General features: G+C 47.8%; 2 protein-coding genes across 2 annotated transcripts in view; both read right to left on the bottom strand.

The window, feature by feature from the left end:
• Nucleotides 1-693, bottom strand: part of LOC116621934 (zinc finger protein 260-like) — a 14,946-nt gene extending 14,253 nt beyond the window's left edge. Inside the window, exon 1 of the mRNA XM_032387965.1 lies at nucleotides 595-693. Coding sequence (XP_032243856.1) covers nucleotides 595-634 — 40 coding nt within the window. The 5' untranslated portion in view covers nucleotides 635-693. The remainder of the gene's footprint in view (nucleotides 1-594) is intronic.
• Nucleotides 694-6,956: 6,263 nt separating this feature from the next.
• Nucleotides 6,957-15,945, bottom strand: IZUMO2 (IZUMO family member 2). Its single transcript, XM_032388941.1, has 6 exons — nucleotides 15,714-15,945; nucleotides 15,430-15,504; nucleotides 11,580-11,666; nucleotides 11,322-11,342; nucleotides 9,863-9,943; nucleotides 6,957-7,078 (listed from the first exon to the last, which is right to left on the bottom strand). Exons 1-6 carry the CDS (start codon nucleotides 15,943-15,945, stop codon nucleotides 6,957-6,959), a joined length of 618 nt encoding a protein of 205 aa, XP_032244832.1.
• Nucleotides 15,946-17,416: the final 1,471 nt, after the last annotated feature.

Below are 17,416 nucleotides of genomic sequence, written 5' to 3'. Positions count from 1 at the left end.
TTTCTTTCTTTCTTTCTTTCTTTCTTTCTTTCTTTCTTTCTTTCCTTTCTTTTCTTTCTTTCTTTCTTTCCTTTCTTTCTTTCTCTTTCTTTCTTTTTCTTTCTTTCCCTCTTTCTTTTCTTTCTCTTTCTTTCTTTCTTTCTCTTCTTTTTCTTTCTTTCTTTTTCTTTCTTTCTATAAAGATTTATTTATTTATTTTAGCTGGGGAACACGCACGAGCATGGGGGAGGGGGAAAGAGAGAAGGAGAGAAGTGGACTCTGTGCTGAGCACAAAGCCTGACACAGGGCTCGATTTCATGACCCATGAGGTCACGACCTGAGCCAAAATCAAGAGTCAGATGCTTAACCGACTGCACCTCCCAGGTGCACCCCCCTCCCCCCCAGAATGGTCTTTCTGCACGAGAGCAGATCCAGTCCTTCCTCTGGCTGGCACTGCCCTCAGCAAAGTGTCCAGGCCTTAGCCTGGTACCTGAAGCCCTGTGAGCCTGGAGCCTGCCTTGCTTCACTTCATGACACTCTCTCTTAATCAGCTCAGGTGGCCATAACAAAATACCACAGACTGAATGACTTAAACAACAGAAACTTATTTCTCACAGTTCTGGAGCCTGGAAGTCCTAGATCCCGGAGCCAGCATGGTTGATTTCCGGTGAGACCTCTCTTCCTTGCTTGTAGATGGCCACCTTCTCGATATATCCTCACATGGTTTTTCCTTGGTACAGGAGCCTGTGGAGAGAGAGCTCTGGTGTCTCTTCCTCTTTTTATAAGGACATTAGTCCTGCTACTATGGGTCTTGTCCTACATTAGTCCTACTAGCTATGGGTCTTGTATGGGTTACTTAAATCCTCCTTCTAGGTGTCCTTGTCTCTAAAATGCAGGAGCAATGCCTTCTTCATTGGGTAGTCATGCAAGTTAAATGAGCTCAGTGACATATGTCACTTTCAACTGAATCTCATTGGCTGAAGCAAGTAGCATGGTCGCAACTGAATTCATATAGCAATCCCAGGGAAGGGTCCTGATTGGTCCTTCTTGGGTCTTAGGCCCACCCCTTGGACCAATCACTATTGCTAGGATTGGGGTACATGATAAAGACATGGTTACAGGCAGTTAGGCCCTAGTGTGATATGTGTGCTTGATGGGGATAGCCCAGGGCAAGGTATGAGCACAGATGAGGGCCTCCAACCCACTCTGGGCAATTAGGGAGGACTTTCGGAGGAGGTCTCATCTTGGCTGTAGCTTGAAAGATAAGAACCAATGGACTAAGAGGCATAAACGTGACCAGTGAAGGCAGAGAATGAGGTGGGCTGTTCCAGGCAGAGGGAACAGAGTACAGAAGCCTAGAGGAGAGAAAGAGATATAAGGAGCTCTTTGTGGCTGGCATGCAAGTGTGGGATGTGGAAGAGTGCTATGGATTGAATGTTTGTTTCCCCCAAAATTCTTATGTTGAAGCCCTAACTCCCAATGTGGCTTTATTTGGATATAGGGCATTTGGGGAAGTAATTAAGCTTAAATGAGGTCAAAAGGGTAGGGCCCTGCTCCAATAGGATTTGATGTTCTATAGAAGACAATTGGCACAGTGCTTTACAGGTAGGACCCTGTAGCAAGGGCCACAGAGCATAATGGTTAATCCCACTTATTCACTGAAAGTCATTAACCTCTCTGTACCTCGGTTTCCTCATTGTACATAAGGAGATAATAAATACCCAAATAAATGACATTTGAATAGGTTGCTATAACTAAAGCCATTACAACAGAATGTTACAGAAAACACCACCTTCTGTTTGCTATCAATATTATTGACATCAAATATTATTTTTATTTTTATTTTTTTTAAAGATTTCATTTACTTACTTGACAGAGAGAGAGAGAGAGCGAGAGCAGGAACACAAGCAGGGGGAGTGGGAGAGGCAGAAGCAGGCTTCCCGCCGAGCAGGGAGCCCGATGTGGGGCTCGATCCCAGGACCCTGGGATCATGACATGAGCCAAAGGCAGACGCTTAACGACTGAGCCACTCGGGCGCCCCTCAAATATTATTTTTAAAAGTTATTAATACTTCCCACCTCTTGACCTTCGTATGTGCTGTTCCCTCTGTCCGGAACGTTCTTTTTCTCTATTGCTCTTGGAAAACTGCATTTCTTGCTACCAGCTCTTACAGCCATTCCTATGGGAAAGTTTCCCCTATACCCATCCAGCCCAGCTGGAGCTGGTAAGTCAACTCCCTCCCGGGGTTCCACCCGAACCTAGCGCTGATATTATAGTAACTGTATTGTAATTATTGTAACTGTCTCTCCTGCCCCAGATTGCGCTCTCCGAGAGCATTCATCACACTATAATTTCTGCACGATTTAATTATCCTTTTATTGTGCACTGCTCCCAGGAAATTCACAGAAAGTTAAGGGCGTAGCTGGACTTGTAGCGTGAAGAAATGTAAGAAACCAAAACAACACTGCTACCTAAGCAAAAAGCATTTTAGGGCCACCAACTTACGACCCCCAGGCCTCACCAGAGTGGGCTTGGGGCAGGACACCAGCTTAAGAAGTGAATGTGAGGGGCGCCTGCGTGGCTCAGTCGTTAAGCGTCTGCCTTCGGCTCGGGTCATGGTCCCGGGGTCCTGGGATCGAGCCCCGCATCGGGCTCCCTGCTCAGCAGAGAGCCTGCTTCTCCCTCTCCCACTCCCCCTGCTTGTGTTCCCTCTCTCGCTGTCTCTCTCTCTGTTAAATAAATAAATAAAATATTTAAAAAAAAAAAAAAAAAAAGAAGTGAATGTGAAGTCCGGCATCTTTGACTTGTCTGCAGTAGCCTCGCCTCCCAGCGAGCATGCTCGGTGGGGGTGACGTCATGCGTGCCAGGAGTGACGTCACCGAGGCGACAGCATCCGTTGCCTTCGGAGGGCGCCTGCGTGGTAGTGGGAGTGGGGGAGCCTGGAGACTACCATTTCCAGACTGCTCTGGGTCGGAGCCTCTGCTCTTCCAAACTGCCCTAATCCAAGGGCTCCTTACTGCGCATGTGCCCAAACCGGTATCTTGGCAACGGAGGACTGGAGTCGGGCTCTTCGAGTGCATGCCCCACCCCACCTTTAACTAGAGTGGCTCTGTAGTATCTATGGCAACGGGGGAGTTGCAGGGGGAGAGGATTCTGGGAAATGTAGTTAATTAGAGAATCTAGCGAGCTCTAGCTACACTTAACATTTCATTTGCCAATAATCTCTAGCATAAAAAATATAAGCAACACTCAGCCCCAGATGTTTCTCTGTCACTTCACAATGATAGCAAAACATGTCTTGGGTTGGTCCTCAGTATTCGAAAAAATTAGTTGCCTGCACTACTTATGGAGAGATTTCACATTTAAAAAAATCTGAATTTCTGGGTTCTCTTGAGAACTCTGAAGATCTGAAAACACTGGGCTGTTATTTCACCGCGACCGCAATAGAATGGAGCTGACTACTTTCTATCCTCCGTGGATGCGACCTGCAGTTCACTTTATCTTCCTGGACCCATCAATATTTGGGGTTTCCATCCCAGACCCTGGAAAAACCACCAAGCTCCTTTCCCTGGCATTTAAAGGCCCTCAGTATATGGATCAGTATCATTTTTGCAGGCTTCCTCCCCTTTCCGCCAACACTACCATCCTCATTTATTCCACAAATATTTACTGAGAGCCTGCTCTGGGCCAAGCCTTGTGCTGGGCACCGAATCTTTAGCTAAATTTGGTTTTTCTTTTTCTTTTTTTTTTTTTTTTTAAAGATTTTTATTTATTTATTTGACAGAGAGAGAATGAGAGAGAAAGCACATGAGAGGGGGAGGGTCAGAGGGAGAAGCAGACTCCCTGCCGAGCAGGGAGCCCGATGCGGGACTCGATCCAGGGACTCCAGGATCATGACCTGAGCCGAAGGCAGTCGCTTAACCAACTGAGCCACCCAGGCGCCCTAAATTTGGTTTTTCTTATCAACGCCCATCCCTCCCACTGATGGGGTTTTGGAATATAGGCGAGGTTCAGTGCGGTGGAGTCCGGAGCCGAGGACCAAGAAAGAATTCTTGAGACATCTTTGGTGCAAAATGGTGGTTCATTAAAGCCCGGGGACAGGACCCGTGGGCAGAAAGAGCTGCTGCCCCGGGGTTGTGAGGGGTGGCTGATTATATACTATGGGGTTGGGGGAGGTAAGGAAAAAGGGAGATTTCTGAAATAACTTTCATATGCTAAAGAAGACTCACAGGATACCCGAGGCCTTGCCATTGTCAGATTAAGGTTGTTTACCCCTCTAGTAAGGCATTAATAGTAGGGAACTTCCTGGAGGAACATTACACTGCCCACTTCAAGTGTCTGACTGTGGGCTGCAGGTTGTAAAGACATTTAATTGTGTTTACATTCCCTTCTGGAAGCTATTGCTAAGGCTTTTTTTTTTCTTTCAAAGATTTTATTTATTTGACAGAGAGAGCACAAGCAGGGGAGCGGCAGGCAGAGGGAGAGGGAGAAGCAGGCTCCCCGCTGAGCAGGGAACCTGATGTGGGACTCGATCCCAGGACCCTGGGATCAAGACGTGAGCTGAAGGCAGACGCTTAACGACTGAGCCACCCAGGCGTCCCTTGCTTTTGTAAGTAACCTGAGGGAGACTCATATCTTGTCGTCGGATTGTGATCTCTGTAAGTTAACTATTTGTTTTTCCTTTAGGGCAGCCAGGAGTGCCTGAGGAATGTCACATATACCCCATGGTGGGGGGGGGGTGTCAGCTTCTGCTTTATCCCCAGCTTGCCCTCTGTTCCCTCATCACACCAAACATCTTCATTATCCAGATCCTGAATGAGATAGCAATAGTTTTGCTAGCAAGTTCAGAAACAGAAGGATACTATGTTATCCAAATTTATTTGCTTTCTTACTTGGGGTTAGCAGGTAGCAAGAGTTCAGATAGCAAAAGATTTACATGAAAATGTATCTGAATCTATTCAGGAACACAGAGGGTGAAAATTTAGTTCAGAGAGGGAGGGGAACGTGTATTCTCTGCGTTGACTACTGCTGTCCCTCTTCCAGACCATCCTTGAGGGACCCACTATGGTGTTATCTCCTTGAGGATGCATTCCTCCTTTCAAGCTCTCATTGTAGGTTGTCTATTACTCTTGAAGGCTCAAATCACTTCTACTTTGATGTAGGGTAACTGGTACCTACAGATGAGTGAGACCTTGTCCCAACCCTTGAGGAGCACCCAGTTGGGTATCCTGAGCTAGACACCACCTGGGAGGAGGGTCCTCCAGAAACTGACAGAGACATTGAGGAATTTGTCATGGACTTTATTAAACTTTTTTTCCTTTCCCCTTACAGACCCCCACACCACCGCCCTACTGCAGCAGGAGTTTTCGGTTTTGCCTGTACATAATAGCCCTGGTCAGAGAGAAAAAGCCTGGAGGTTACAAAGAAAACTTCAGGTCCCTCCAGGTCAACCATCCCCCCCTCCAAAAAACCCACTTCTCTCCAATCATCAGCCTTATTTGGTTCAGCCTGTGACATCACGGGTATCTGGGCAGATTTCCAGGGTTCTCAGCCAATCAGTGTTGGTACATGAATGAGGAGGAGAGAAAATTTGGGACTGGGAGTGAGGGTAAAATGTGAAAACAGAAAGAGTGGGAAAGACTGGAGGAGACTCTGAAAGACACAGACATAGGGCGAGAGACTCATGGAGAAGGGAAAGACAGAAGGAGAAGGAAATGAGGAAAAGAGAGAAGCAGGTGTGCTGAATTGAGCTGTGTCCCCCCCGCTCCCCCCAGATATATCCAAGTCCTAATCCCCAGGACCTGTGAATGTGACCTTGTTTGGAAATAGGGTCTTTGCGGATGTAATTAAGTTAAGGTAAGATGAGATCATTCGGGATTTAGGATGGACCCTACATTCAAAGACTGGTGTCCTGATAGGAGAAGGAGAGGGTGATCAAAGACATAGATGTGGAGGAAAAAGCCATCTGAAGAGGGGAGATGGGTGGGCAGAGATCGGAGGGAAGCCATGAGCCAAGGAATACCAAGGATGCCATAGAGACAGAGGGGCAAGACAAACCTTGAGCAAGAGGCTTAGGGAGAGAGAAACAAGATTCGAGACAGAAATAAAGACCTAGCGAAGAAAGGGGGGAGAGGTTCGAACATGGGGGAGGGGGAGAGAGCAGTGGGGAAGGTACTGGAGAAAGAGAGGGGAGGTGGGAGGGATTCAACCTGGGAGGCAGGGTGGGGGGGACAGCAGGATTGAGACTGGGACAGGGGAGGGGAGGAGAAAGCCCAGTGGGAGAGGCAGAGAGAGGGAGAGAGAAGGGGACACAGACCGAACAAGCTCACAGTGGGAGCAGACATTCATTGTGCTGAGTGCTGATTTAACTCACCACCAGGCGCTGGGAAAGGAGGGTGAGGGGCAGGTGGAGAAGGCAGAGACCTACAGAAAAGGGGCCGGAGGGAAGAGGAGAGGGGCTGGAGGGGGCGACAGGTAGGCAGAGAGGAGGGTGAGGTCCACTTCTCCCCTCGGCACCATGGGCTCAGTGCTTGGGGCCCAATGGAAATGTTTTCATTTTAACCACTTTGAAAAGCAGAACAGAATAAATTAATATAACGGCAATGGTGAAGAATAATATATAATAATGAATTCAGCTCGGATGACATCTGTCTTCATCCAGCACATGCAGGAAATACAATTTTTAATGTATTTTTCTTTATGGAGGAAGAGACCCAGAGAGGCAAAAGTGCTGAGGACCCAGGAAAGACATAAGGTGGTCCAGGGGTGAGAAGAAGAGGAGGTGAGAGAGAAGGAGAGATGGACAGACAGACAGAGATGGGGGCTGGGAAAAGAAGAGATGGAGAGAAGGAAGGAGAGGCAGAGACAAAGTGAGTGAGGAGGAGATTCCCAAATGACACCGTGGCTGATACAGGGCAGGGACATTTTTGTGGGGCCCGGTGGGGCATTTGGGAGCCTCAGGAGAGGGCAGGGATGACTCACGAAGCCACGATGACCCCGAAGGCAAGAATAGCCAGAAAAACAGCAATGACAGCACCACCATTCTGCAGGTTCTCCCCCTCCTTCTGGTACTGCAGGGCCACGCGGGGCTGCCCGTCAACTGGTGGGGTGGGGGAGACAACCCTGACTTCCAAGTCACCACCCTTCCTTGGCCTGGCACCCACACCCACCTGCTCAACCCAGCAACCTCAGCCTCTCACTCCCTCCTCCCTACCTGTCCCCCCTGTCCTCTCCTGGGGTCTGACTGCATTCATCCATTCCTCAAATTCTGTGTCCCAGGCACTGTTTTAGGTGCTCTGGATACCTCCGTGAACCCCACTGGCAAACATCTCTGCCCTTGCGGCACCGACAGGCTACCCAGCACACCCCAGTGACAGCGAAGAGCCCAGTGCTAAATACGACTCGTTGGCTAGGTGGTGGGAGGAGGACGTGGGTCGTTCGACTGCCCATGAACATGAAATGCAAAATTCTGACAATCTCAAGACAAGACGAAAGTCAACCTGCATCTTAGCTGGGGACCCTGAAGATCCTTGGGAGTCCCATTTGGCATCTTCCAATCGTCCCCTCCCCCCGACTCTTTCATTCTGTCAGCAGAGCCTCTTGGCTCCACCTTCAGCAGGTATCCAGCGTCTGATCCACCTCCTGGGCTATCGACCTGGTCCAGGCTCCTATCAAAGCTCCTCCCCCCGGGGTTCTCCGCTTCTCCTGGCCCTACAGTTCCCCACATGGCCGCCAGAGGGCGCTCGTCAAACACCTAAGCCCTCTCCAGTGCCTCTTCCCGCAGAGCTTTCCCTAAACTCGCCTCTCATTCAGATTAAAAGCCTAAATCCTCACCACGGCCCCCCAGGCCCTGCACAATCTGGTCACCATGTGACTAGCTAGCTACTATACCCTTCTTCATTCATTTGGCTCTGGCCACACTAGCCTCCCTCTCGTTGCTCAACCATGTTGGGTCCTTGCGCTTGCTGTTCCCTCTGCCATTCACACTGTTCCTTACTCCCTCACTTCCTCTAGATCTCAAACACCACTTCTTTAAAGAGGTCCTGCAATCTGCACTCTCTAAACTAGCACCGCCCCTCCCTTACCCCCAGGCACTTTCTTTCAAACTCTTCGGTTTTGTTTTCATTAGGGCACACTTGCAATCTGGAATCAATCCATTTATTCGTTCCTGTAATTGTCTAACAGTGGTTCTCAGCTGGGGACAATTTTGCCCCCCAGGGGTCATTTGGAAAGGTCTGGAGACTAGAAATGATTGTCATGACTTTGGCTAGGGGAATACTACTGGCATTTAGTGGGGTAGAGGCTAGGAGTGCTGCTGAACCATCCTACAATACGCAGGACAGCCCTTATAACAAAGACTATCCAGCCCCAACTGTCAGTATTGCCAAGGTTGAGAAACCCTAGTTAACCCTTCACCCCATTAAAATGTGGGCAATATGAGCCATCTGTCTTCCATTCTGCTGATCCTCAGTTTGGGGGCATAATGGGGTACTCGAAATACCTGGTAGTTTAACCACCATCCTAAAGGAGCAAATGGACAAATCCTCTTTGCAACTAGTCATTGTCTTGGGGGAGGAGGGGGGAGGTGATAAGAGAAACTCTTCTAGATTTAAAAAAAAAAGTGGAAAAAACCCTACAGTTCAATTATATGAGAAGTCCTTTCATTGGGTCCTGGTTTGTACGAATCAGCTGCGAAAGCTATTTTGGGGACAATTAGGGACGTTGCAAAAGGATTTAGAATTACTTGATATTGAAGACTTGTTGCTAGGTTTTTTGGGTGTGAGAATGGCATTATGGTTACGTAGGAAATGTCCTTATTTTTAGAGGCACACACTATTTATGGGTGAAATCTCACAATGCTTGATTTCTTTTAAAATACCATGGCAATGGGGCGCCTGCCTGGCTGGCTCAGTTGGCAGAGAATGTGACTCTTGATCTTGCAGTTGTCAGTTTGGGTATAGAGAGATTACTTTAAAAAAAAAATACCATGGCAATAAATAAGTAAAGCACATGTGGAGGAATGTCCATTGTCAACATAATTTGATAGAAAGTGCTGCTTTAGAAAGTGTGATCAGGGAGTCATCTTTGAGGAGGTGAACTTGAAGACTTTACTGAAATAAAGGAGTGAGAGGAACAGTGTGAGAGAGGGAACAGCATGACTATCCAATCTTGATGGATATATGGGGGTTCACTGTACTATTCTTACTGCTATAAGGATATACACTTTAAAAATCTCTGGGGGCGCCTGGCTGGCTTGGTCAGTGATGCGTGCAACTCTTGATCTTGGGTTGTAGGTTTGAGCCCCACATTGTGTGTACAGATTATTTAAAATTTAAAAAATATTTTTAAAAAATCTCTGAATGAATGAATGAGTGAGTGAATGAATTCAGCAGATCCTTCTGGACTCCCCAGGTATGACACTGGTGAAAAAGAAAAATGTTTTTCTAGCACCTGCCATTCTGGTATTAGAGACATTTTAAAGTTACAGAGGAGTTTTCCCATTTAACAGTAGGCGGGAAGCAAATTTCAGAATGTGGAACAACATCTGGGCCACACTGTAAGCAAGTGGTAAGTGCAGGATTCAAGGTTATATGTGGGAGATCTCAAAACCCTTATCTGCTGGGTCATGGCTGTCTTTTTTTATTTATTTATTTATTTATTTGAGAGAGAGAGAATGAGAGACAGAGAGCACGAGCGGGAAGAGGGTCAGAGGGAGAAGCAGACCCCCCGCTGAGCAGGGAGCCCGATGCGGGACTCGATCCCGGGACTCCAGGATCATGACCTGAGCCGAAGGCAGTCGCTTAACCAACTGAGCCACCCAGGCGCCCATGGCTGTCTTCATCTCTCACGCATCTCTGTCTTCCCCTGACCCCCAGGAGCTTACCAAAACAGTACTTTTTTTTGATACACCTGGGCCTGATCTTCTGGCAATGTAAACACTCTAAGACTTCTTCTTTTAGCAAGCCTGGAAAGGAGGGGAGGGAGAAGTACGATGAGGGCAGATATCAGAGGTCTGGCAAGGGGCAGGAAGCAGAGGGGAAAGAGAAGGGAGAGTTCCTTGGCCCTCCCGAATTTGGAGGTCCCATGTGCAGCAGAGGAAGCTGAGCAAAATGCACTGATTCACATTAAAAATAATTTTTAGGGGTGCCTGGCTGGCTCAGTCGATGGAGGGTGTGACTCTTGATCTCGGGGTTGTAAGCTTAAGCCCCACATTGGGTGTAGAGATTACTTAAAAATAAAATCTTAAAAATAAAATAAAAATTTTGAGGGCGCCTGGGTGGCTCAGTCGGTTGAGTGTCTGCCTTCGGCTCAGGTCATGATCCTGGAGTCCCAGGATTGAGTCCCGCATCGGCTCCCTGCTCAGCAAGGGGTCTGCTTCTACCTCTGTCCTTCCCCCCCAACTCGTGCTCACGCTCTCTCTCAAATAAATAAATGAAATCTTAAAAAAAAAATAAAAATTTTTATATAATCATTGAAGAGTTGAATTGAGTTGCAGTTGTCCAGTTGACCAACATTTGTTTGTAGACATTTAATTAATTAAACAAATATTTTCTTAAATGTCTACAAACAGGATGCTTTCATTTCTATATTCCTGTTTTGCATCCCCCTGTACATAACAGTGTGGCTAGATGCTCACTCATCTGTCTCCGCCTCTTCCGGCCACACAAAAAGACTACATTTCCCAGGCTCCTTTGCAGTAGGTTGCAACCATGTGACCAGAGTTCTGGCCAATGGAAAGTGGGATGCGGCTGAGGGATGCGGTCAATTCCCCAGCCAGGACAAACAAGTTCCCATAGGAGTTTTCCCTATTGTCTCTCCCTTCTGAAGTTAGCTTAGAAGCCACAACATAGGTGCAGCCTATATCCCTGGGCTACCGCTTGGAAGAAAAGTTCAACTCTCGGAATGCCTGGGTAGCTCAGTCGGTTAAGCGTCTACCTTCAGCTCAGGTCATGATCCCTGCCTCTCCCTTGGCCTGCTGCTCTCCCTGCTTGTGCTCTCCCTCTCTCTGGCAAATAAATAAAATCTTTTAAAAAAGAAAAGTTCAACTCTCAAAGGAATTTGGGTAAGAGAGAAATAAATCTTTTGTTAAACCACTGAGACGTGGGGTTTATTGGTTACTGTGACCCGCTTATCCCATCCTAACATCCCCCCAAAATACTTTTTTGCAGGTTGCAACCACTTCCATAAGCCCTCAAAACTCAGATATCCTTAGATACTATAGCTTTGGGGAGGAGGAACCACCAGATAGAGTAGGTGATAGCGGGGCTTGATTTGGGGGAGATAGGGTAAAGAGGTGCGGAGGGGTAGAGAAGGGAGGGACAGAAAATAAATCCAGGACTCACGGCAAATTTTGCGATGGCAGGCTGCAAGAGAAAAGAGCTGAAGTGAGTTAAGTCGGGACAGCAATTTGAGAATTTAATGGGAAGGGACCAGGGGAGGGAGAAGTGAATCTGGAAACGAGAGCAGGGAATATTGGGGAGAGGCAGAGAAGGCTGAGTCACAGGGGAGGTGAGCAAGGAGTCTGGGAGAGAAAGTGGGAGAAGGGGATGAAGTGATAATGGGGGAGGGGGGAAGGGGCTTGATGGAGAGAGATGCTGCACCTTTCAGTTCATACGATTTTAAAACTTTCTTGAGTTCCTTGATCACTCTCTCCCTGACAGCCACCAGCTCCTCCAGCAGAGGCCCATCTGAGGAGAGAGAGAAAGAGAAAGAGAGAGAGAGATCCTTGTGGGGTGGGAGGCACCCAGCAAGCCCACCCCATCTGCAGCTTCAAAGAGATGAGGAAACCCCTTTTCATTCACCAGGAGTAACCAAGACTGGGTATTACTCAGGTCCACTGGGCAAATCTGTGGCCTGGGAGGTCTTGCATCTACCTTCTGATCCACTGTGGGGCCCTAGGACAAACCACCTTCCACTGGCCTCAGTTTTCTGATCTGGTAAGTAGTAGAATGGACTTGGTCACCTCTCCTTTCCTTTCCTCTGACCTGCTCTCCTCTCCACTCTGTCTACACTCACTCCTTCATCCAGCTGATTTCATCCAGCTTCATGGCTTTGTATATTACCTAGACCTGCACTGTCCAATATGGCAGCCACCAGCCCGCATGGCTGCCGAGTACTCGAAATGGGCTAGTCTGAATCGAGGTTTGCCGTTAGTATAAAATGCATGCTGGAGTTTGAAGACATGGTATGAATAAAATAACTGTAAAAAACCTCAATAATTTTTATGTTGCTTGCATGTCAAAATGGTCATTTAGGTATTGGGCTAAATAAAATATATAAAAATTAATTTCACCTGCTTCTGTGTATCTTTTTATTTTTATTTATTTTACTAAAAAAGATTTTACTTATTTATTTGACAGACACAGCGCGAGAGAGGGAACACAAGCAGGGGCTAGTGGGAGAGGGAGAAGCAGGCTTCCCGTGGAGCAGGGAGCCAGATGCGGGGCTCAATCCCAGGACCCTGGGATCATGACCTGAGCCGAAGGCAGACGCTTAATGACTGAGCCACCCAGGCGGCCCTTCTGTGTATCTTTTTAAACACCTGGCTACTAGAGAGTATAAAATTACATGTGACTCCTGCTTATGCCTCACATGATATTTCCATGGACAGTGTTTTTCTCTGTATACCAGTTCCCGCCACACTGATCTCCCTAGCCTAGATTGCTCACTGAAGTCCAGATGCATATAGCCAAATACCCCACTTAGGAACTCCACTTGGATGGGCACCTTATACTCAGTAAGTCCAAAGCTGAACCCTGATAGACTCCTCCAAGCCTACTCCCAACCCCTGAGTCTTCTACACCTTAGGAGATGGGAGGTGCCTGATTCTAATTGTTCAGCGCAGTCCTTGGTGCTTTGACTCCTTTTTCTCACATCCTGCATGCAGTCTGTCAACATGCATGTTATATGAACAAAACCTATCTGTCAATATCCAAGATAGGGCGCCTGGGTGGCTCAGTCGGATAAGTGTCTGCCTTCGGCTCAGGTCATGGTCTCAGGGTCCTGGGATCGAGCCCCACATTGGGCTCCCTGCTCAGAGGGGGTTCTGCTTCTCCTTCTTCCTCTGCTCCTCCCCACCTCTCGTGCTCTCTCTCAAATATATAAATAAAACCTTTACAAAAATATATCCAAGTTAGATCCAGGATTACTATCTCCCTCTCACCCCATCCCCTGCTACCACCCTGGTTCCAGCCATGATCATCTCTTGCCTGGGCCACTGTGGCAGCTTCTTGCTGGTCTGCCAGGCTCCCCCATGTCCTGCCCAAATCTCTTCTCTGCAACCAGAGGGATGCTCTTAGAACCACAGTAAGCTCATCCATATCCCCCTTCTGCTCAGAGCCCTCCCATGTGACCCAGAATAGAAGCCAAAAGTCCTCACCATGGCCTGGAAGGCTCTACCGCATCTACCCATCCCAGGCCCCTGACCTCTAGGACCTCATCTTCCACATCTCTCCCTCTCTCCACTCCAGCCTCCCTGGCTTCCTTGAAGTTCTGTGAATATGTCAAACATAGGCCCATCTCAGGATTTGCACTAGCTGTTCTTCCTGCTTGCAGCCTTCTACCTCCTGGGGCTTCCTCCCCATCCTTCAGGTCTGCTCACATGCTGACTTGTCAGTGACATCCCTCTTGGCTGCCTGACTTTATACTGCAGCCCCCACCCTACTCCTAGCACCCCCTATCCCCTGGCCCCTGCGTTATTTTCTCCATAGTATTTGTTCTCATTTATATTGTGCAGTAAAGCGTTAACTCAGCAGGTCTGGCTTGTCCAAACCCTGCACATTTTGAAAAAAAGGTTTGGCTCCTCTAAGTCCTTGGAATATCCTGCCTGTAAAGAGTATGTTTCTGGGGGTGCCTGGCTGGCTTGGTTGGTAGAGCATGTGACTCAATCTCGGGGTCGTGAGTTTGAGCCCCACGTTGGGCATGGAGCCTACCAAAAAAAAAAAAAAAAGTGTCTTTCTTTATTGGGGGCTTGGGCCATGTGGTAGTGGTTTGACCTCCAGAGGGGCTGGAGACCAAGCAGCTAAGTCAGCCACTTGGGTTCTCGGCACCAACATGACCGACCCCTAAATGATATAATAATAGTCGGTAAAATGATTGGCCAGAGCTCTTCAAAAATGTCAGTGTCATAAAAGACAAACAAATGCATGATCCCAGAGCAGATCAAAGATTGGAAGAAAAGTAGTGGTGGAAGTCATGACTGTGACCATTGGAGAAATTCGAGGACTGGATATTGGATAGTATGGAGTTTGCATTAAACTTCCTAGTTCCACTCATTGTGCAAGAAAATACCCTTCGTTGCTCTTGGGAGATCCCCCATTGAAGAAATTAGGGTTGAAGTATCACTAACTCTTAAAGGGCACACACACACACACACACACACACACAGAACAAACAAGGCATGTGTTAACATGTGAACAAATGGTGTATAGGGATTCACTGTACTATTCCTGCAACTTTTATAACCATTTGAATTTTTTTCAAAATACAAAAATCACCTTTTTGAAAGGTGAGAGCTTTAATTACTGCTTCCCACTAGAGCTTTAAAATTCCTGATGTTCAGGCCCAACACCTGATATTCTGATTAACTTGGCTGCTGCCTGGGCTTCTGGAATGTTTGAGAAGTTCTCCAGGGGACTCGAACGTGCAGCCTGAGTTGAGACCTGCTGCTCTAAACCTTGTCTGTTAAGGTTCAGATGGTAAATATTTTCAGCTTTGAGGGCTAGATGGTCATTGTCACAACTATTCAGTTCTGCCTTGTAGAGCAAAAGCGACTGTAGACAATATGTAAATTATTATTGTTCTAATAAAACTTTATTTACAAAAACAGGGGGCTGGCAAAAGGATTTGGCCCCCAGCTGTATTTTGCCAACCTCTGCTCTAGGCACAGAGGCCGGATCAGCATCATAATCAGGTAGCATCATAATCTTAATAGCTAACATTTATTGAGCACTTACTGTTTGCCTGGCTTTGTTCTAAATGCACATGCACAAACTCATTTACACTTCTCAGTGCCCATGAGGTGAGTGCTATTATTCCCGTTTTACAGATGAGGAAACTGAGGCACAAAGAAGTTAAACATCCACAGAGCCCTCTACTGCCCTCTGCTGGGGAACGTCATAAGGCCCTCAAATGACTAACTTCCCTGGGGCCACCCAGGAGTGGTGGTTAGGAATATAATGTCTGAGCTGTGTACTTGGGACAAGTCACCTAACTCCCCTGAGCCTCAGTCATCCGCCCTGTAAAGGGCAGATCACAGTAGTACCCACAGTGATGAACTGTCCCTCGACTTTTTTGAGTAAAACACTTAGAACCCTGCCAGACACACACTAAAGGCTATATGCATGTGTTTTGTTTTGTTTTGTCTTTAATATCAAGGGGTGGCGAGGTGGACTCATGGAAAGGGAGGACCGAGAAGGGGGCTGGGAAAAGGCTTTCCCTCTTAGCTCCTACCTCTTAGAGAATTAACCATTAAGTGGCTTGTTTGGTTCTTGATAAAGGACACCACATGTTCCAGGTGATCTATCCCTGGGGGCAAGAGGGGAGGAAATTCCAGTGGGTCCCTCAGAGAGCCAGGGAACACCCCCATCTTCTTCCAGGAATGGTCCCACCTTCCCCTCTTGGGAACGCAGTCCCCAAAGCGTCTGTCTCCCACCCAGCCTCGGGCAACCCCACGGGTCCCTCCCCCTCCCCCAGCCCCCCGCAGTGCCAGGAACCCTCCCCTCTCCAGCACGCACCCACTTTCCCCACAAACGCGTTCAGAGCGTAGTCCCGGAAGAAAGGCCCCTCCATGCCCAGCAGCACGGCCCGGGCACGCGCCTGCAGCTGCTCCGGATGGAAGCGCTCGGGGAGGAGGGCGAAGCGCAGCTGCCTCAGGGTCTCCTGCACCGAGTGGTCACACTGCAGGCAGCCCCAGCCTCCGTGGGCGCTCAGGACCAACAGCAGCAAGAGGGCTGAGGCCAGAGGCATGGGAGAGCCTTTGTGACGTCACAGAAGGACGCTGGCCGGCCCCACCCCCCAGCTAAGGGCGGGGTCAGAGAGGCGGTGGGGGAGGCACATGTTTGCTGAGCACCTACTATGTGCCAGGCAGGGTTCTCGAAGCTAGGGAGAGAGTCTAGAAAAACAGAGGTCTCTGCCTTGTACCCCTGGGTCTTACATTCATTCAGTCAATGCATATTTATTGAGCACCTACTATGTGCCGGGTGCTGTTCTGGGAGCTAGGGCTAGAGTGGAGAGAAACAGGTGGTCCCTGTCCTTTCGGGACTTACCTTCATGAATTGAACAAATAATTTCTGAGCACCCACTATGTGCCAGGCCTTGTTCTAAGCACCCCCATACAGAGCTGAGGGAAACAGTCTGCTCACACGGAGTTTACATTCATTTGTTCAACAAATAGCAGTGGGGTACGCACTGAATAAGATGGCCGCAGTCTCTGCTCATGGGGTTCCGTCTAGCAGGGGTGGAAGGAGGTGTGTGGGGGAAGAAATGTAAAACCAGTAAACAGATTAGTAAATAAGAATGACAACCTACAGTAAGCCCTGGGGAGCAAATAAGCAATTTGAGATGCTAGAGTTTCTTGGGGTGCTGGTGCCCCAAGAGCAGCGGTTTGTCTGTTGGGTTCTCTGCTCTGGTTCAGTGCCTGGCACCTACCAGGTGCTCCATAGATACTTATGGAATTCCATGAATCCACAGGGGATTTGTGTTTTCATAGGTTACTTGTATCATGAAAATCTCCAAAGCTAGAGAAAAGTTGTGGGAATGGTAAACACTTGAAGGTGCCATGATGACACTCTTCATTCATTGGATTTTCCTCTCCATATGTGTAAGATATTATATAGAGATTAATTATATTTTAATTTCTAGGGGCACCTGGGTGGTTTAGTTGGTCAGGCATCTGACTCTTGATCTCAGCTCAGGTCTTGATCTCAGGGTCATGGGTTCAAGCCCTGCATTGGGCTCTGCGCTGAGCGTGGAGCCTGCTTAAAAAAAAAAAAAAAAAAGCTAATTTCTATTAAAAATGGGCAAAGGGCTTGAACAGACATTTCTCCAAAGAAGATATAAGAATGGCCAATAAGTGCATGAAAAGATGCATAACGTCACTGAGCAACAGGGAAATGCAAATCAAAACCACAACGAGATACCACCTCACACTCATTAGGATGGCTACTGATCAGAAAAACAGAAAAGAACAAGTGTTGGCGAGGATGTGGAGAAATTGGAACCCTTGTGCACTGTTGGTGGGGATGTAGATGGGGATAGCTGCTATGGAAAACAGGATGGAGGTTCCTGAAAAATTAAAAAAAAAAAAAAAGAATCACCACATGATCTAGAAATCCCGCTTCTGGGTATATACCCCAAAGAACTGAAAGCAGAACTCAGAGATATTTGTACACCCATGTTCACAGCAGTATTATTAGCAAAAGCCATACTGTGGAAGCCA

The sequence above is a fragment of the Phoca vitulina genome, unplaced genomic scaffold (assembly GCF_004348235.1).
Source record: "Phoca vitulina isolate PV1807 unplaced genomic scaffold, GSC_HSeal_1.0 scaffold52, whole genome shotgun sequence".
NCBI classification, from domain to species: Eukaryota; Metazoa; Chordata; class Mammalia; order Carnivora; family Phocidae; genus Phoca; species Phoca vitulina.
The sequence above is the reverse complement of the archived record's forward strand: the minus strand, read 5'-3'. Positions and strand labels throughout refer to the sequence as shown.